Source organism: Rhinopithecus bieti, unplaced genomic scaffold (genome assembly GCF_001698545.2).
Source record: "Rhinopithecus bieti isolate Rb0 unplaced genomic scaffold, ASM169854v2 scaffold_19708, whole genome shotgun sequence".
Taxonomy (NCBI): domain Eukaryota; kingdom Metazoa; phylum Chordata; class Mammalia; order Primates; family Cercopithecidae; genus Rhinopithecus; species Rhinopithecus bieti.
In genome coordinates, this window is record NW_016810765.1 from 2,412,554 (window position 1) to 2,434,601 (window position 22,048).

The window sequence follows — 22,048 nt, forward strand, 5'->3', positions numbered from 1 at the left end:
TCTGCCGCCCAGGCTGGAGTGCAGTGGCCGGCTCTCAGCTCACTGCAAGCTCCGCCTCCCGGGTTCACGCCATTCTCCTGTCTCAGCCTCCCGAGTAGCTGGGACTACAGGCGCCCGCCTCGTCGCCCGGCTAGTTTTTTGTATTTTTTAGTAGAGACGGGGTTTCACCGTATTAGCCAGGATGGTCTCGATCTCCTGACCTCATGATCCGCCCGTCTCGGCCTCCCAAAGTGCTGGGATTACAGGCTTGAGCCACCGCGCCCGGCCTACCTGAGTCATTCTTATAACTCAAGTTGGAATTGATTTATTCCAGTGTAGGCTTTTTACTTATTACATATTCACATTTATTCATATCATACATAATCTATTCCCAGTTATGCATGTTAATTTATTTAGGGCTTTGCCATGTCTTCTTGCCTTTGGAACATTAGCCGTTTCAGTACTTATTAGCTCTTGCTACAAAGGATTTATAGAAGTATCAAGATGATTTTAAAAGTGGAGATCGTGCATGAGACTGCAGGTGGAAAAAAAGGAAGTAAGTTGTAAGATAGTCTGCCATGGACCACAGGCTCCATATTTACTACTTCTGTTCACTTACTTGAATTTAGAAGAAAGATTTGGTGTTAGAGAAGTTGAAAATGATGATTATTGAAAAATTCTAGTTTATCTCTGGCCCTTGATTTTCTGTTTCCTCTTTGTTATGCATGATTTGGGGGACACCTAAGTTAGTTCTGGCTTCTTCACAAATGACAACCGAAAGCCTGAGATTAAACATTAAATTTATTTCCAAAGCTACTAGTTTATTGCCAATAGGAGAGATATCTGTGCATGTGTTGGTTCCAGTGATGTAATTGTCACTCTCATCAAAGGAATTGCCTCTCATTAGATTTAGTTCCATTCTCGAATAAAACATCATCATAAATATGATATAGGATTCATTTCAAAAGATCAGACCTATTAAATCAGTACTGGAGACTGCTAGAAGATATAATTTTTAAGTACATTAAACACTCTTAAACACATGGCCCATCTTCCCCCAGATACCTCTGAGAAAATGTAATTAAAATGTAGTCTGTTTTGTGGTTTTTTTTTTTTTAAGGAAAACTCATCAAATCTTTACGACATTAGAATATTGCATACCACAAGTGTTTGACTTTATTCCACTGGATTTGAAAATAAGTGCATAGTACTTATCTCTGCATATAATGGAGAACCTGAAATGTGTGAAGACATGCTTCAAATGATGAAGAAAATGTAAATGCATCTAGTTTAAGGGGAAATAGACTACCTGCTAATTGCTTTAAGAATTGAGTGATTTGGAAGACCTCAGGAGAGGGTTCATTTCTCTGATTTGCATACACTTCGCTCATGCTACCTGGCTTACCACAAACGCCTTGATGATGTTGTGTGTGGAGTGTTCCTCATCAACACCAGAGATTGAGAAGGATCCAGTGGCTCTGGGGACCAGAGAGCTTCTTCCCTTAAAGAAGCTGCCCTTCATTGATATCCAGCCCTTCAGAGAGCAGACTTCATGTTTGATAAATTATCTGGTTTTCTTGTTACTATCACTATTATTATTATTGCCAAAAATTAATTGGCTTAACTTTCTTGGTGAGCTTATTAGTTAATGTAGCTCTTTCAGCTCTCATAGAGAGCCTCTCTTAGACAGTCTAATAAAAAGGGCAGAAAAAAAGAAGTAATATTATTTTTATTTCCTTTCAGAGCTTTTAACACTTGGTAATATAAATAATCAAGGACTCTTAAAACCACAAAATCAAATGCTTACAGCCTGCTTTTTATGCAGGTGAAGAATACAAATTCCCTTGGGGGAGATGAATGAGGTAGAGGAGAAAGTGTGAGAGAGAAACAGGACAGAGGTGCATGGAAATGGTCAGAATATAAAGTATATCCATAGAGAATGGGGACAAAGGAGAATTGCAGAGGAGAAGGCAGTAAAATAAAGATGGAGCAAAGATTAGCAGAGAGGGGAGTAAAGTGGGAACAGGAAGATAAAGCAGAAGAAAAGAGAGAAAAAGTAAGTTGAAGAGGTAAACAGATTCTTCCTTAGAAAAGACAGAACTACAAAGGAAGGGATATATAACATAAGATACTGTGATATGGAGTGTGCATTATACCATTTAAAAAAAAAACAAAAACCTCCATATTTACCACAATTTATGTACAGACTGCACTGAAAAATCTGACCCTGCACTCGTGCATAATTTTTTGAACTTCATAAACCTGTGTCTTCCATATTGAGAGTATTAGTAGTGCTTGAGAGAATCAAACTAGCTCTTTCCATAGTAGACAAAACATATTTTTAAAGAATGTCTCAAAGTAGCAGTTTCTAGTTATATATGAGGGTAATCAAAATGTTAGGATTTTCATTTATCTTGAATACACAACCATGATTTGAAACAGTATAAAGGGTTGCAAGGCATGTCAAGGATAAAATGCACTTTAAAAATTAAAAGATTCATAAGGTTAACTTTCATTTCAGAGAAATCTGTTAAATATGAATGTAAAAATGAATAAAATATAAGGTCATAGGCAAATCATCCTGTTTTCATGAACCTTGATCATATAATAGAAGTTATATTTGTTACTGGAATGTGAATGAAGATGGAATTCAAGATAAGGTATTAATCATAATTAGAATGACTATGACAGGTCTGTGGTGACAAATACTTAACAAGTAGTAAGAATGCTTATTCATAACAAACCTCTTAATTCATTAAATTCTTCATTAAAAGGGCAACCTCTTAATAAGTTCAACGTAAAGTTGGTATAACATGCTATTTGCATTTTCTCTCTTTTTATTTCCATTTTAGTAGTGTATTGTTAACAAATTGAGATAAATCATTTAAAACATATAATTACTTGGATATAGTCGCATAGTAATTCCCTAAGCAATTGCATGGTTATAAGTTGTCAGTGTGCATATTAATTTATCATAGCCACCAGCCTCATCTTCATTGATTTGCTACTAGCTGTTATAAAAACAGATTAAGAAGCACATGATGCCCTTCTCTGAAAGTTTCATTGAGGCACAAGTAGGGCAAACACTGCTTTCCAATTAGAATCCTGCTGTTTGCCAGGACTTGACAATGACTAATTACAGTCCTAAATGACTTATTATGTTTGAATGCATGATTATTTATAAATACATTTTAAGAGCTGCATAAAGAATCATTCCTGGTTTAAATATGAAAGCCTACTTTTGTGCAAAGATCAAAGACCTGTTGAACACCTTGAGGTCAAAGAAAAAAGACATTTTAATGCTAATGTTAGAATTTGCTTAGGCAAGCATTGTCTTACAAAGAAAAAAAAGTGATTAAGTAGTCTACAGTAATGAAGTTGTAAGAGGATAAATGTTAGGTTTAAATCTCATCACTACTGACTATGAAATTTGTCACTGGCCAGGCACTGTGGCTCACACCTGTAATCCCAGCATCTTGAGAGTCTGAGGTGGGAGGATCGCTTTAGCCCAGGAGTTTGAGGCTGCAATGAGCTATGATCGTGCCACTGCACTCCAGCCTGGGTGACAGAGTGAGATCCCATCTTTAAAATAAAGAAAACCCCCCTCTTTTCCTTTCTCCGCCATCGTGGTGTGTTCTTGCCTCAACTTCTTGCCATGTCTTCTCACAAGACTTTCAGGATTAAGCGATTCCTGGCCAAGAAACAAAAGCAAAATCGTCCCATTCCCCAGTGGATTCGGATGAAAACTGGAAATAAAATAAGGTACAACTCCAAAAGGAGACATTGGAGAAGAACCAAGCTGGGGCTATAAGGAATTGCACATGAGATGGCACATATATTTGTGCTGTCTGAAGGTCACGATCACATTACCATATCAAACTGAAAATGTCACCACTCTCTGGAGAGTTCGACGTATTTTCCTCTCTGAATCTATTATGAATGCGTTGGTTGGCTGGGTTCAGTAATAAATATGTGAGGCCTTTCATTTCAAAATAAATAAATAAATAAATAAATATAAAGAAAAAAGAAAAGAAATAAAAACAAAGCGAAAAAACTTTATCACCATAGGATTTTTAGAGGAGTTCACTGTTCTTAAAATACAGAATTACCTTCTCAGAGGTGCTGGGAGAATTAAATACTTAAAATGTGTACAGCACTTTGACCAATGTCTGGGACAGGGTAAACACTCAATACATTTTAGTTTTCATTGTTATTCTGTAGCTGAGTGACAGTAACAATCATGAACTATATGGCAGGTCCTGATTCCAGTAAAGCTGGGGTACAATTTTTGGATGTATAACTGATTTTTGAAATTTTGAATCATTTTGGGCAATTAATTTGATCATCCATCATTCATGAATCAGCTTCTACGAGTCAGGCACTGTGCTAGGCATGGGAAATAAGACAAATACCATGCACAACCATTGAATTGAGTTTCTTTCCACTGTAACTCAAATAGATGATGAAGACAGCAAAGTGGAGTCACAAGTTGTTTTTTCAAAAAACTGCTTTTAAACTTTAAAAATTTAAAAATATTTGAAATATGTATGAGTAGAGGAACTATTATGTTAAATACCATGTTTGTACACCAGCTTTAGCAAATCTTAGCTATTTCTATATTTTTCATTCACTCATGTGGCAGATAGACCTAGGGTGACCCCAATGTTTTCCCACCTTTGTTTCCATGCCTTTGTGTAATCTCCCCTTGAGTGCAGGCAGGATCTCTGACTTGCTTCTAACAAGTGGGTTATGCCAAACATGATAGACTATCACCCATGTGATTATTTGGTGTTATATACTTGACTCTGCCCCAGCAGACTAAAGTGAGTGAGTTTCCTTGCTAGCTTGAAGAAATTAAGCCGGCATTCTGAGGAAGTTCCCATGCAAGAAACTTCAGTCAGCTCCTAGGGTTTGAGAACAAACTTCAAGTAAAAAGCAAACAAAATGCTGGGGCCCTCAGCCAGATAGCCACAAGTAAATAAATTCTAGCAACACCTGAATGAGCTTGGAAGCACATTCTTCCCTAGTTGAGCATCTAGATGAGAACACAGCCCATCTGACACCTTGACTGCAGGCTTATGAGGCCCTTCACTGAAACCCAACTATGCTATGTCCAGACTCCTGACCAACGGAAACTGTCTCTTAATAAATATGTGTTGTCTGAAGCCACTAAGTTTGCAGTTATTTATTACACAACAATAGAACACTAATACAACTTCTAATAATATTACAAATGACTCAAAGGCAAAAGGTTCATCCCTCTTGCCTTTAAAAAGGGAAAGATTTCTATAATGCAGAGAAATCTATCAATATCATGAGAAAAGGCCCAAAACCTTTCCTAGGAATTACTCAAGTGTTTAACATGTCCTTCTGGCATATAGGCTGTCATGCTATCTAATCTACAGTTAGAGTCTGTTTCATTATAATCCAGGATATTTTTTAAAACTCACATCAAATAGCTATTTTCTAGTCTGTAAGTTTTGTGTTCTGGAATTATTTTGTTCAGTTATTGCAATCATTTTTTCATCTAGGATTAAGAATTATGATTATAGGCCGGGCGCGGTGGCTCAAGCCTGTAATCCCCAGCACTTTGGGAGGGCCGAGACGGCGGATCACGAGAGGCTCAGGAGATCAGACCATCCTGGCTTAACATCGGCTGAAACCCCGTCACTACTAAAAAATACAAAAACTAGCCGGGCGAGGGTGGCTGGGCCGGTCCTGTTTAGTCCCAGCCTACTCTGGGAGCCTGAGGCAGGAGAAATGGTGTAAACCGGGAGGCCGGAGCTTGCAGTTGGAGTGAGACTCTGGCCACTGCACTCCAGCGACCGGCCGACCGGAGCGGACCCCTTTTGTTTTTTTTTTTTTTTTCCTCTCAAAAAAAAAAAAAAAAAAAAAAAAGAAGTTATGATTATAAAAAATAAACAAAAAAATTATAATTATTTTAACATTTTTTTCTTTATGATCCACTTCTTTATGAGCTTTCTCATTTTCTCTGGAACTTCCTAAACTGAATATCTTCTTCTCTTTGCCCTTTCAGACTCACTCCCTATCCTTCTCTGCTCTGCTACCTGGGTCCCAGGAATAGACCTGTATGGATCACAGCAATGGGTGGCCTTTCCCAGTGATTACCCAGTTGTACATTTCTTTAGCTCTTTCTTCTAATATTTCAGCCTTTAGATATTATCCATTGACATCCTATAATGAAAGATAAAATTTTGACTATGTTTTATTCCAGTGTCATATTCACATGCGTATACTTTATCACCTATCAAACAAATTATATATAAGCCTGGTTTCTGTTTTTTGTTTGTTTGTTTGTTGGTGGGGAATTGTTTGTTTTTTGAGACACTGTCTCACTCTGTCGCCCAGGGTGGAGCGTGGTGGTGCAGTCTCAGCTCACTGCAACCTCCATCTCCTGGGTCAAGCAATTCTCTTGCCTCAGCCTCCCTAGTAGCTGGTATTACAGGTGTGTGCCATCATGCCTAGCTAATTTTTGTATTTTCAGTAGAGACAGGGTTTCACCATGTTGGGCAGGCTAGTCTCAAACTCCTGACCTCAAGTGATCCTCCCCTCTTGGCTGGGATTATAGCTGTAATCCCAAAGTGCTGGGATTGTAGACTTAATCCCTCCAAGCTCTTTTTTTTTCTCTTTGATGGAGTCTCACTCTGCCTCCCAGGTTGGAGTGCAGTGGTGCAGTCTTGGCTCACTGCAACCTCCACCTCCCAGGTTCAAGCAATTCTCCTGCCTCAGCCTCCAGAGCTGGGATTACAGGCGCCCACCACCACACCCGGCTAATTTTTGTATTTTTAGTACAGATGGGGTTTTACCATGTTGGTCAGGCCAAGCTCTTTTTAAAACATGCTGCCTTCTATCAGTATAATTATCTGGCTATGTGGAACAGGATAAAAGATGTGGTAGGGAAAGGAAAGGGTATCTAAATCAGTCCTGTCCAATAGAAAAGAATGTGCATGACAAATATGAGCCTCATATGTAATTTTAAGCATTCTAGTCACATTTTTTAAAAGTCTCTGAAAAAGTAAATTAAATTGATTAATATATTATATTTAGACCAATATACCAAAATATTATCATTTTAGTATTTAATCAAGAGAAAATATTAAACATTCTCTTTTAATATATTTTATACTTAGAGTATTTATACTACAGTTCATGAATAAAGGCCCAAAACCTGAGGCCTACAAGGCTCCTTTGAACTAGCCACATTTCAAGTGCTCAAGAACCACATGTGCCTAGACAGCCAATACTAATGGACATGAGGTAAAACTAAAAATCTGTTATCAGAAAATGGGATAAAATTTCTGCAATCTTGGGGTACATGAAGATTTCTTAGGCAACACACAGCAGGAATCAAAAAAGAAAATAATATATGTAAATTGGACTTCATCAAAATTTATAAACCTTTTCTTTTCAAAAGACACAGTTAAGAAAACGAAAAAACCAGCTATCCACTGGAAGAACATATATTTGACACAGCACATATATTTGACAAAGGCCTCATTTACAGAATGTACAAAGAACTGTTATAACTCAATAAGAAGGCAAACTGTCTAATTACAGTTTCCTATCACCTACAGTGCATGTCATTTTCAAAGTTCTCTGTTGGGCCTGGTCTGCCTTTCTTAGGATTTCCATTTCTATAGATTTGGCTCTTATATATCAGCTTTCCCTAGTATGGTAAATCACTTACCACTGGTTATATATCATCTTTCCAATTCTAACATTTATATTATCTCTTCTTGTATCCTCTTTGCTCTTCTGAGTTTATGCATTCTTTACACCTTTACTATCATCTTATCGAGATTTTATGAGAGAATAGAGATAAATGCACATGTTTACTTTATCATGTTTAATTGGAAATCCCATCTTAGATTACCCTTAAGAAAATATTGTAATGTTTTTGTCTATCTACCTGCCTCCTCAACAGGTTTTGAACTCCTCAAGAGCAGTAATGTTATTTTATTCTCCCTTCTATCTCTAGTGCACAGCACAGAGTGGTTATATAATAAATGCTTGTTGATTGAATGAATAAATGTCCATTTAATAGGTACATATACATTGATCTTTCCTTCTAAATCATAAGTTCCATGAGATCAGGGATCTTGCAGATATTGTTGACTACAGATTCCTGTTGCCTAGAACAATATCTATTCATAGTAGGTGCAAACAAATAGGTGAAGAATGAATGAATAGATGAATTTTTATAAGTTTGTAAGCTTGGCCACATATATTTCACATTTTTGTTATATTTTACTATTTAATTAGCAGAATATACACATTACACATAACAGACTTCTAGAGACTTATATTCACTCATGAAATTTGTTATTCAGTGTCTACGATTCAATTTATGCATATTGTCAGTCTGATTATTTAGAAATTATTGGAGATACCCTCAGTGACCCTAGTCAATGCAAGCAGTTCATTCACATGATTTAAATAGTTAGACAGCAACTGGCCAAGAACTCAGAATTTAATTATTACAGGAATCAATAAAAGAAAAAAGAAGAAATAACAAATAGACTCATCATATATACACAGACTTAGTTACTTCATGGAAGGGTATTTAAACTCATATGCTTACTTACTTGAGCCATTTAGGTGCTATTAATATTTCAGCACCTACCACAGTATAATGGAGCATGTCGTATGTCAACTATACTGTTTAATTCATCTAATTGTTAAGAATCCCACTCCCTCCACTAGCCTTCTGCAAAGCTCTGTTATGACTTTCTTCTTTTTAGACTGTCTTAGGAGAATGGGGAAAAAATGCTTCCAATTTTTCTGAGTTTATATTCAATCTCACTCATTTTAATCGCTTTTGTAAATTAAAGCCCTTCCATTTCATGTATTCACATATGCAAGCACAAAAAAGATTTTTGATGATTTAAGAATTACCACTTCACTAAGTTAAATATTTCCAAACTCTTTTTTCTTAACATGACTGAAATGACAAATACAATATGAACAAACACTTAGAATTCAATACCTCTCAAGCAACAAAGGTCTTCAGGATTTTGTCTTAACATAGTGACATAATTAACATTTGTTAATCTCTAAAACCTTGATAAGGTAAATTGCCAGGTAGGTCAGAATAACTGAGCTATACAGTTAGGTAGAATTTCCTTGGTTTTGTTTTTCCTAAGCAATTGAGAAACCAGCTTTGTGAAATTAAAGAAAAAATAGACCAGGTGTCTTAGAAGTGCATGAGATATTTCAAAGGTTTCCAAAACTATTTCACTCATGGCTTTGGAAGCTTCTCTTCCTTTATGGCGTAATTTCTTCAGTCCCAAATTGAAGTTCTCACTGAATTTGACTGTGAGGTTGTGTAAGATAATGTCTGATTAATTACATTCAAACAGTAAGTCTTGCATCAAAAGCTGTCTTATAAGAATGCTCATTTTAAAACAAAGGCAATTTATAATTCCACAATACTGTGGATCCTGCCATTTTGCATTTGTTACAAAATGGCCCAGTTTTGTCTGGGAATTTAAACTTCCCTGGCTATTTCTAGTAAACAAGAAAGCTTTGTATCTAGAATGCTTTCCTGTAGCCTAGGGAACAACATTTGTACTTCAACTAATAAATCGACCACAAGGTTGCTTTCTTGGTTCTTTTCTCTTTACATGGTTAGTTAATTCTCAGTATCTTATTTCGAAGAGGACATTTTGGGTTTTGCAACTTTGCCAAGTGACTTCAAGAAGCTGAGGTAGAGATGATAAGCAAGTTAGGCTTTGGTTGAAGGAGACAAACTCGGACTTTATAAATGTCTCAGATACTTCCAATAAATTGGAGGTCACCACAAAAGATGTTAGGATAATAAATCTACCCTCTAAGTATACACTCCCTTTACCCAGCAGGGAGCCTCCTGGGATCATTTGTCTCCTGTTCATTATCTTGTCTGCATTATTCAACAGCCCTGTTCTTACTCAATGGGCTTCAGAGAGCTTTTAACAGCTGCAGCATCCTCCAATTTTTACTTAAGTTCTCTTTCTCTTTGTTACACACACAGACACACACACACACACACACAACAGAAAAGAAAAAGGGAAGAGAAAGAAGACTTGTCTTTAACACCCAAGAGCTACCTGAGTAATTGAGTCCATATTATAACTGATATAACTGAGCTTGTGTATTTATTCTGCATTAATTGTCGTATTTAGGGGCCCAAAAGAGAAAGCTTACATTTAAATAACAAGCATATGAGGATTTTAAAAAAATATTCCAAACCATCTAAAAGATACAATGAAAAGGCAAAACACATTTAATTTCTTGGAGATACTAAGTTTAAGCTCTTTTAAGGAAAATTTCCTTTTGTATCTGGCAAACCAAGAAAGTTTTAAAAAATCACCAAAGAATCTACTACATGATTGAAAAAGAAAATAAGCTTTGAAGAAAGGGAGGAGCTAGTTTGTTAGCTCCACCCAGATCAAAACCTTTGCATTTCATTTGTTGAAATTAGGACATACTTAGCTGTTCCCTCAGATATGTTGTTTTTCAGAAAGGTTGACAATGTTCACGACTATGATGAGACTTAATAGTACTCCCCTCTAACTAACCTAATGCCATTGAGGTAAAATAAAGCATGGTGTTGTATTTATCAACCAGATGATGGATACTGTAAAATAGTTTTTCCAATAACCAGAAGCAGGAACCTATTTGAAAATAAAAGTACATGATGACAAGAACTGCTAAAAGTGACTGGAAGGAATAGGCAAAGAAGCATTAAACCTACAAAGAAGCTCATGAAAGCACTTCAGGGGCTTACCAAATGCTGACTGTTTCATCTAAATTATGTGACATTCAGAGGACTAATGAAATTTTTCTAATCTAGACTATGGAGATCCACTATGATGAGTTCTGATCTCAACATCTTAAGGTAAAGAATATTTAAAAAGCTGAGGTAAACGGAAAACTTGTAAATAAAACAGCATTTAAAGATAGATCTAGCTCATGTTGTTCATAAGGAACGGCTTGGTTATCCAGTGATAATGTGATTTGTAACTATATACCACTTGAGCCATTCATTTTTCTAGGAAGGCTATGCTTTGGACTAAAATGTGTAGAGTGAGAGAACTGGAAAGAAGGAATACTTGTGGACAAAATTAAGTCATTTAAATTTGCTCCGGTGGCCCCAAGATCCTCTGATCTTTGGTAAGAAAATAAGGTCTACAGAGGTTATAGTCCATGGCCAGAATGGAATGTCTTGATCTATGTATAATGACAAGGGACTGCAATTTCCTAGCATTAGATCATCATATTAAAAACCAAGGGAGCTTTTCAGCACCACCATTTGATCAGATTAAGATCCTTAGTCTTGTACAAAACACAGCTTGTTAGCCACCCAATGTCTGAAAGCATCTCTAAAGTGTCATAGAAATGCTAAGTAGTCTCAGGCACCTGGACAATGCTTGACATCCAAGTAAAAACCAAAGACCTCCTCAATTATCAGGATATTTGTTACTAGGAAAAATCTAGTTAATTAACTGAATCTGTGATTGGAAATATGTAAATAAGTGCCTGAAACTTTTGTCTAAATCCTTAATATAGTTTTAGCTGGACCTCCCAAAGCACATTAAACGCTGTGAAGACAAGTATGACCCTTGTCACTTGCTTTCCAAGATGTAAGACAAATGTCTAAGAAAATTACAACAGTTATATACTGCCTCTCAGAATTATTTTCTGAATTATTACCCATATCAAATCTGAAGCTGCTTCCTTAAACTCCTAAAATTCAGTTTGTAAATGTGGCCTTTGCCCTTGAATATCAGATCCAATTTTACACATGCTTATACATTAATTCCCTTTCTTACACAGTCTATCTCACAATGCAGTAAATTTGATTTTCATCCTTACCGTTTATTTTGTATGCAATCAGCACAAAACAAAAGGTTTAAGATGGTGCATGTTTAAAGCAGCTTCGGTCTCACAAAGTAGGTACTCGAATTGACTTTGTGAACATGACTTCAATTTTTTTTTTTTTTTGAGATGGGGTCCCACTGTATTGTCTAGGCGGCATTGAACTCCTGGGCTCTAACAGTCCTGAGTAGCTGGGACCACAGGTGTGCCACTAAACCCCACCTTTTTTGTATTTTTAATTTTACCACTACTAGTATAAAGTCTCAGAGAGGAAAAGATAATTATTCGATATATTTTGCTATATTTTGGGGGCTGATTTCCATATTGTCTACTAATCATGACAATTTGTACAACAATAAGACAAAAGTAGGGCTATTTTGGGGTCTGGGGTCTGGAGACTGGTGGCCCCCTTTCCACAGCTCCACTAGGCAGTGCCCTCTGTCTGCTTCAACCTCACATTTTCCCTTGACTTGGCCCAGGTAGAGCTTCTCTGTGAGGGCTCTGCCTCTGCAGCAGGCTTCTGCCTGGGCACCCAGGTTTTCTCATACATCCTCTGAAATTTATGCAGAGGCTCCTAAGCTTTCTTCATTCTTGGACTCTGTGTGCCTGCAGGCTTAATACCACATGGAAGCTGCCAAGGCTTATGGCTTGGACATTTTGGAGCTGGAGCAGAAGCCTGAGCTGTATCTGGGCCCCTTTGAGCCACAGCAGAAGCTGGAGCTAGAGCAGCTGGGATGTGGGCAGCGGCGTCCCAAGGCTGCACAAGGCAGCAGGGCCCTGGGTTTGGCCCACAGAACTGTTCTTCCCTCCTTGGCATCTGGGCCCATGTTGGGAGGGCCTGCTGTGAAGGTCTCTGAAACGCTTCCAAGCCCTTTTTCCCATTGTCTTTGCTGTTAGCACTTGGCTGTTTTTTAGTTATACAAATCTCTCTAGCAAGCGGTTGCTCCACAGCCTGCTTGAATTCCTCTGAAAACGAGCTTTCCTTTTTTACCATATGACCAAGCTGCAAATTTTCCAAACATTTATGCTCTGCTTCTCTTTTATTATTATTTATTTATTTATTTATTTATTTATTTATTTATTTTCGATACAGAGTTTTGCTCTTGTTACCCAGGCTGGAGTGCAACGGCACAATCTCAGCTCACTGCAACCTCTGCCTCCTGGGTTCAAGCAATTCTGCTGCCTCAGCCTCCCAGGTAGCTGGGGTTACAGACATGCACTACCACGCCTGGCTAATTTTTTGTATTTTTAGTAGGGATGGGGTTTCACCATGTTGGTCAGGCTAGTCTCAAACTCCTGACCTCAGGTGATCTGCCTGCCTCTGCCTCCCGAAGTCCTGGGATTACAGGCATGAGCCACTGCATCTGGCCTCCTCTGCTTCCTTTTTTTTTTTTTTTTACTCCCAAAGTGCTGGGATTACAGGTATGAGCCACCACACCTGGCCTGCTTTCCTTTTAAGTATAAGTTCTAGCTTTAAGTCAGTTCTTTGCTCCTGCCTCTGAGTATATGCTGTTAGAAGCAGCGAGGTCACTTCTTGAACACTTTGCTGCTTAGAAATTTCTTTTGCCAGATACGCTAGGTCATCACTCTCAAGTTGAAATTTCCACAGATTCCTAGGACAGGGGCACACTGCAGCCAAGTTCTTTGTTAAGGTATAACACATGTGACCTTCGTTGCAGTTCCCAGGAAGTTTCTCATTTTCTTTTTTTTGAGACGGAATCTCACTCTGTCTCACCCAGGCTGGACTGCAGTGGTGCAATCTCAGCTCACTGCAACCTCCGCCTCCAGGATTCCAGTGAATCTCCTGTCTCAGCCTCAAGAGTAGCTGGAATTACAGGCACAAGCCATGACACTCAGCTAATTTTGTATTTTCAGTAGAGATGGGATTTCCCTATGTTGGCTAGGCTGGTCGCAAACTCCTGACCTCAGGTGATCCATGCACCTCGGTCTCCCAAAGTGCTGGGATTATAGGTGTGAGCCATCATGCCTGGCAAGTTTCTCATTTTCATCTGAGACCTCCTCAGGCTGGACTTCACTGTCCATATTACTATCAGCATTTTGGTCCCAATAATTTAACCAGTCTCTAGGAAGTTCCAAACTTTCCTTCATCTTCCTATCTTCTTCTGAGCCCTCAAACACTTCCGACCTCTATCCATTACCCAGTTCCAAAGCTGCTTCCAAAGTTTCAGGTATCTTTCTAGCGATATCCCACTCTCAGTATCAATTTTCTGTATTAGGCTGTTCCTGCATTGCTATAAAGAAATACCTGAGACCAGGTAATTTATTTTTAAAAAGAAGTTTAATTGGCTCATGGTTTGCAAGCTTTACAGGAAGCATGAGGCTGACATCTGTTTGGCTTCTGGGGAGGCCTCAAGCTTATAAAAATGGCAGAAGGCAAAGGGGAGCAGGCATGTCACGTGGCAGAAGGAGGAGCAAGAGAGAGATAGTAGAGGAAGAGAGGTCACACACTTTTAAACAATCAAATCTTTCAAGAATTAACTATCATGAGAACAGCACCAGGGAAATAGTGCTAAGCCATTCATGAAGGTTCTGCCCCCATGATTCAATCACTTCTCACCAGGCCCCACCTCCAACACTGGGGATTACATTTCAACATGAGATTTGGGTGGGGACAAATATCCAAACTGTATCAGGTTTTTCCATTTCTAAATAGTTAAACGAATCAAAAGAAAAGTAATGCTCATGACACATAAAATATTTAAAAATTCAAATTTCAGTATCCATATATAAAGTTTTGCTGGGACACAGCCACAGCCATTCAATTACACATCGTCTATGGCTGCTTTTGCATGCCAAAGTAGAGTAAGGTAGAGTAGTTTTAACAGACACTGTCTGGGCTGTAAAGCCTTAAATAATTTACTATCTGGCTCTTTACAGAAAAAGTTACTGATCCCCGGGCTAGACTCTGTGCTAAGAACAATGTATGTATTATTAAATTTAAGCAGCTATAGTTGCAAAACATTTTAGTAATTTAATTTCTTCCTCATCATTGTTTAGTCATTTGTATATTTTCATGTCATTTAAAAAAGTTTCTTCCTCCTCAAGAAACATTTCGCCAATGTAAATAACTTAAAATTTGTCATTACTAGAATAATAGTGCAAAGATAAGTGCTGTCTTCCTCTTATTTCTTGTCTCTTAAAAGATGTCCCTTCCTTTCTTTCTACCTCTTCATAAATTGTATAAAATTGACCTCTATAATACTTGGAAAATTCCACAACCCTTAGAAATGAATCAAAAATGCTAGTTTCTTCTCAGGCAGTACCAAGAGTCCTGTAATATATATACTTTCCCAAACAAGACAGGCAAACTTGGCCACTGAAGCAGCTGTAAAAATGGAAATGCAATCACAGAAGGAGTTATCAGCCTTATGAATTGAGGCGCCTTGACACTACTTGACATTCATTCTCAATTACCAAGTTCAGGCTTCTTGCCTTCATTGAGCAGCACTACAGAGCACCTCACATAAATGAGTGGATTCTGGGCAGCCATGACGGTGTAAGTAGCATGCTTCACTTCTTCAAAGGACTTGGGTCAGCCAACGAAGCATTAAGCATTAAATTATTTCTGACAGCAGCCACAGGCTATTAGAATGTAACCTGCCTCTCTCTTTCAGATGTTTATCTTTGGAGAAACTACTCACATTTTTATTGCAGTCATAAACTCTGTTTTAATGATAAAAATAAAAAAGACATCTAACCTGTACACACTGGAGCAGAGCTCTGGATATATTAACTGGTTTCTCTTACACTTTCTTCAATCTAAGTAATAAGGTAAGACTTATGAAAAGTTCAAAATGGAGAAGAGTTGCTATGGAGTCAGTAGGATAGGAGTCAGGGATGTGGAAGACACTTTGTTTTCCCAAGAACATAGGTGGAAATGAATAAGGAAAGCTGAGTTTTGTCCAGACATGTATGTTTTTGTTGTAGCGTTTACAGAAACATCACAAATTATAAGATATGAAAATATCTATGACTTCCTTGGAATTTCACATTTCATAAAACTGTGCAATGTTAGAACCCAAAGGAATTTATGTTTTATACATTCACATCTTTATTGTGTGTCTAACATGTTTCAGACATTGTGCTAAACAGATACATGTATGATTACCGGTTATGTTCAATGCTATTAAGGAAAGAGCAAAGTACTTTGAGAGAGTCTAGCAGGAAGGATGTATGTTAGGCTTGGGAATAGGTAAACGTCAGGCAAGGTTTTTCTGAGGGAAGGACATTTAAGCTGAGTTGTGAAAGGAAGAATATATGCCAGGGAGGAAAAATGTTCTATGACCAATGGCCAGTGGTGTGTGGTCCTTTCAAGTGAGTGAATAGGCCACTGAGGTTTGGAGATATGATCCCAACAATATGAATAACAAGATGATTCCACCTGCCTAGCAGGTTTCCTGATTGAAATTGAGATTTTTGTTTGGTGGAAAGAAATGTGTTATGAGCTCAATTCCTTAATTTGTAACACGCGTTGTTTACTAAATCATATGGTTAGTAGGAAAATTAAAGTTCTGGAAAATGTCTGTGATATGGTTTGGCTCTGTGTCCCCACCCAAATCTCATCTTGAATTGTAATCCCCACATGTTAAAGAGGGACCTGGTGGGAAGTGATAGGATCATGGGGCAGTTTTCCCCATGCTGTTCTCGTGATAGTGAGTGGGTTCTCATGAGATCCGACAGTTTAAAAGTGTAGCACTTCCTCCCTCTCTGTCTCTCTCTCTCTCTCTCTCCTGCCACCTTGGGAAGAAGGTGTCTGCTTCCGTTTCACCTTCCACCATGATTGTAAGTTTCCCGTGGCTTTCCTAGCCATGTGGAACTGTGAGTCAATTAAACTTCTTTTCTTTATAAATTACCCAGTCTCAGGTATTTCTTTACAGCAATGTGAAAACAGACTGATATAATCTGACATGGAATCAACTAAATGTGTTCAATATCTGAATTTTCCCAGCTTTTTGGTATTATCATGATCATTATAAGAGATTATAAAGTATGGGGTTGGAAACCTGCCTCCTATCTGTGGCTGCATTACCATAACTAAGATGACTTGGTCCTAGAAACCGTTTGCTTAGAAAAGCTTCAAAAGACCTAAGAGTTCCAGGCCAATGTTACAACCTTTTATCCTATAAAAGCACACACGACAAGAGACTCATTCCTTTCTTCTATGTAAATCTCTGACAAATATATCACTAAGGGAATAACAATGATCCAATGGGGAAAATACGGACAAATAAACAGGCAAATAAGAAGAAATACTAACATACCTCGTGACTGAGCAGTCTCCATTCTAAAAATGTATTTTGCAGCTACCTCTCCACCTATGTAAGAAAGTATAATTATGAAGATGTTTATAGTAGCATTGTTTATAAAATAAATAAAAAGTGGAAGTAGCCAAATTGTTCAACCATTGGATTATTGACAAAGAAAATTCAAAATATCCAGATAACAAAATACTACACAGCCATTAAAAGAATGAGGTAGATACATGAAAAGCCATTTATTGATGTGAAAAGCCATTGTCTCAGTCTATTTTCTATTGCTTATAGAAGAATACCTGAAAATGGGTAATTTATTTTAAAAACTAATTAATTTCTTATAGTTATGGAAGCTGACAAGTCCAAAGGTGAGGGGCTACATCTAGTGAGAGCCTTGATGCTAGTGGGTACCCTCTGAAGAGTCCCATAATGGCATAGGGTATCTCATGGTGAGGGGTTGGGCATGCTACTGTGATATCTTAGTCTCTTTTACACTTCTTGTAGCCACCAGTTCCCCTCCCATGATAATCCATTAATCCACGAATGGACTAGTCCATTCATGAGGACCAGACCCTCATGATCAAATAACCTCCAAAACTGCGTATCTCTCTCTGTCTCTCTCTCTCTCTCTTTTTTTTTTTTTTTTTTAGACAGGATCTCACTCTGTCACCCAGGCTGGAGTGCAGCAGCATGATCTCGGTTCACTGCAGCCTTGACCTACTGGGCTCAGGTGATCCTCCCACCTCAGCCTCCCCAGTAGATGAGGACTACAGTTGCATGCCGCCATGCCTGGCTAATTTTTGTACTTTTTGTAAAGACAGCATTTTGCCGTGTTTCCCAGGCTAGTCTCCAACTCCTGAGCTCAAGTGATCTTCCTGCCTCAGTCTCCCATAGTGCTGGGATTATAGACATGAGCCACCATTCCTGCCCCACCTCCCCACCCCAACCTGTCAATATTGCCACATTGAGGATTAAGTTTCAATTTGAGCTTTGGAGGGAACAAGCATTCAAACCACAGCAACCATCAAGATATAGTGAATGAAAAAAGCAAAGGACAGTGTGCCTAGTAAGATTCATTAGTCATTTTCTAAAGGAAATATATAGCACATGTGTTATTAGCTGAACTGTGTCTCTCAAAAGCTGTGTGTTGAGTTCCTAACCCCCAGTAACTCAGAATAGATTGTATTTGGAAATAGGATCTTTAAAGAGGTGATTAAGTTAGAATGAGGCCATTAGGGTAGGACCTATCTAATCTAACTTGTGTCCTTATAAGAAGAGACTAGGACACATGGAGAGACATCAGGGACACACACATACGGAGGAAAGGCCGTGTGAGAGCCCAGCAATTAAGTGGCCATCTGCAAGCCAAGGAGAGATGATGCAGGAGAAGCCAAACCTGCCAAACCTTGATCTTGGACTTGTACCTTCCAGAACTGTGAAAAAGTAAACTTCTGTTCTTAAAGCCATCCAGTTTGTGGTATTTTCTTATGGAAGTCATGGAAAATTAATACAGAATTTGGTAATGAGAGGCGAGGTGCTGCTGTAACAAATGCCTAAACATGGGAAAGAGGCTCTAAGACTGAGTAACTGGTACAGGCTGGAAAAATTCTGAGATGTAGCTATACAATGTGTTTGTTAGAAGCTAAGTGTTATGACAGAAGAGTCAAAAAGTTTACAAATATTTCAAAGTTTATAAAGTAAAAAAGTTACAGTAAACTAACGTAGCATGACAAAGATGGCAAAACAGTTTTACAAATTTACTGTAGCGTAAGTGCACAGTGTTTAGAAAGTCTATGGTGGTTCACGGTAATGTCCTAGCCCTTCACATTCACACACCACTCACTCGCTGACTCACCCAGAGAAAGAAACTTCCAGTGCTGCAAGCGCCATTCACAGTAAGTGCCCTATACAGGTATGCCTTCTATACCATATCATATACACATCTACATATATATATATATATATTGTTTTGTTTACATCCCCCAGACTATGGTATGCTGTTATGGCAGTAACAGCAACCTAATACAATATGTATATGCATATATGTATGTAGAGTATTTTTGGGTATATACTCAAGAAACAGCTGATGATATTTATCTGGAGACAGTGCAATTAGGGGTCTGAGGTGAAACCTCAGTCACACAGTCTATTTTGCACTCCTTTATTTATTTATTTATGAGACAAGGTCTGGCTATGTCATGCAGGATGGAGTGCAGTGATGTGATCTCGGCTTACTGCAACCTCTGCCTCACGGGCTCAAGCCATACTCCATCTCAGCCTCCTGAGTAGCTGGGACTACCACATCTGGCTAATTTTTTGTACTTTTCATAGAAACAGGGTTTTGCCATGTTGCCCAGGCTGGTCTTGAACTCCCAAGCTCAAGCAATCCACAAACCTCAGCATCCTAAAGTACTGGGATTACAGGCATGAGCCACCACACCCTGTGTTTAACTTTTACCATCTACATCTGTGGTGAGTTTGAGGATGTCTGGGCTGATCAAGTAAAACTCAGGACCATGAGACTATAGTATGGCACAACAAACTTTACTGGGCACTGCTGGAACAGGGTTGCATGAGAGAGGAAGTTCCGCATGGAGTAGACCTTCCAGAGACAATGGTATGGTACCACCACCCAGAAGGAGAAGAGGGCAAGGGGACTGCCAAGGGAGAGAGGAATTATAGAGGGGGTTCATGCATCTAAGCAATGTCACTCAGCAGCAAGGTGGGGAATTGGGTCAGAAAGCTCAGCAGCAGTTCAGGGTCATTTAAACCACGGGGTTTGTCTTCTGTATGGCTAGCAGAGGTTAAGTGAAGTTGTGAGGAGATATGCAAAGCAAGTAGACTGAACGGCTAAAAATATGCTTATTTGGCCTATATCTAAAGCAAATAGATGTATAAAAATTTGAGTTTGGCATCAGTGGCCTTTGAGCTAACAGTCCTACTCTGCTGTGAAGAAATAAACAACATAGGGGTCAATATAAGGAGCCATTTTTAACCCATTTATATAACAGCATCATTATCATTATCAAGATCATTATTCTCACTGTTGTCATCATCATCAACCATTTAATAGAAAAACAGAGATCTGTCCAGGTAGAAGTTTCACTCTGAAAAATAAGGTATTAGGCATTTTCACTTCTACTCTCCTCCATGGGGAGACCACAGACCACCCCACCCCTTCCTCTGAATCCTCTACACCATGGCCTTTACCTAAGGCTGACAAGCTTGTGTGTACTGAATATCAGGATTTTTTTTTTTTTTAATCTCTCCTGGGAACTCATTTTACATTTTCTCAAAACTGTTAATATACATTCATTGGTAATATCCAAGAGTCAATAGGTCCTGAGAAGAAAATATCTGAGATATATTGGTTGATCCACAAATAGAATGTCTGTTTTTCTTTCTTTCTTTTCTTTCTTTTTTTTTTTTTTTTTTTTTTTTTTTTTGAGACAGAGTCTCACTCTGTCGCCTGATCTGGAGTGCAGTGGCATGATCTCAGCTCACTGCAACCTCTGCTGCCCGGATTCAAGTGATTCTCCAGTCTCAGCCTCCAGAGTAGCTTGGATTACAGGCATATGCCACCACATCTGGCTAATTTTTGTATTTTTAGTAGAGACAGGGTTTCACCATGTTGGCCAGGCTGATCTCGAAATCTTAACCTAAGGTGATCCACCCACCTCGGCCTCCCATAGTGCTGGGATTACAGGCATGAGCCACTGCACTCGGTCCAGAATGTCTACTTTTCTAAGTAGCAGAATTATCTATACTAAAGTTTTGTGAGGAATAGGAGAGAGTGGAATCTTGCATGGTATAATTTTATTAAGTGACCTCTAACATTACTCATAGTATTTTTTTCTTTTTTTGAGACGGAGTCTTGCTCTGTCACCCAGGCTGGAGTGCAGTGGCATGCTCTCAGCTCACTACAACCTCCACCTCCCAGGTTCAAGCGATTCTTCTGCCTCAGCGTCCAGAGTAGCTGGAATTACAGGCACGTGCCACCATTCCTAGCTAATTTTTGTATTTTTAGTAGAGACAGGGTTTTACCATATTGGCCAGGCTGGTCTCAAACTCCTGACCTCGTGATCTGCCTGTCTCAGCCTCCCAAAAGTGCTGGGATTACAGGTGTGAGCCACTGCACCTGGCCAGATTACTCAAAATATTTTATCTTGTAATCTAGTGCCAGATGCAATGCAGGTGGGTGCTGTAAGAGTCCAAAATGAGAAAGCTCAGTAATAGCTGATTAAGAATGGAATTTTCTTTTCTCTTTTCTCTTTCTTTTGAGATGGAGTCTCACTCAGGCTGGAGTGCAGTGCGTGATCTTGGCTTACTGTAACCTCTGCCTCCTGGGTTCATGAGATTCTCCTGCCTCAGCCTCTTGAGTAGTGGGATTTCAAGTGTATGCCACTACACCCAGCTAATTTTTGTATTTTTAGTAGAGACACAGTTTTACCACATTGGCCAGGCTGGTATTAACTCCTGGCCTCAAGCAATCTGCCCACCATAACCTCACAAAGTGCTGGGATTACAGGTGTGGGCCACCACACCCAGTCTAGGATGGAATTTTCATAGAATCATTAGGACTTGAGCTGAGCCTTGAGGAATGGACAGCACTTGTATAAGAAGCAAAAAAATTATAGGCAAGATGTCTTAGTCCATTTTCTGTTGTTATAACAGAATACCTGAGAAGGGACGATTTATAAAGAAAAGAGGTTTATTTAGCTCACAGTTCTGCAGGCTGGGAAATTCAAGATTGGGCAACCTTACCTGACAGCTTCTGGTAAGAGTCTTATGCTGCATCAAAACAAGGTAGAGAGGCCGGGCACTACGGCTCATGACTGTAATCCTAGCACTTTGGGAGGCTGAGGTGGGCTGATCACCTGAGGTCAGGAGTTCAAGACGAGCCTGGCCAACACAGTAAA

General features: G+C 38.8%; 1 protein-coding gene across 1 annotated transcript; it reads left to right on the forward strand.

Moving 5' to 3' along the window:
• The first annotated feature begins 3,603 nt into the window (after window positions 1-3,603).
• Window positions 3,604-3,971, forward strand: LOC108542630 (60S ribosomal protein L39). Its single transcript, XM_017892697.1, has one exon. The coding sequence runs from the start codon at window positions 3,635-3,637 to the stop codon at window positions 3,788-3,790; it is 156 nt and encodes a 51-aa protein (XP_017748186.1). The 5' UTR covers window positions 3,604-3,634; the 3' UTR covers window positions 3,791-3,971.
• Window positions 3,972-22,048: the final 18,077 nt, after the last annotated feature.

What these genes read in the sequence shown, in the direction of transcription:
- LOC108542630 (XM_017892697.1), top strand. Translation starts at nt 3,635, where the DNA reads ATGTCTTCTCACAAGACTTTCAGGATTAAGCGATTCCTGGCCAAGAAA.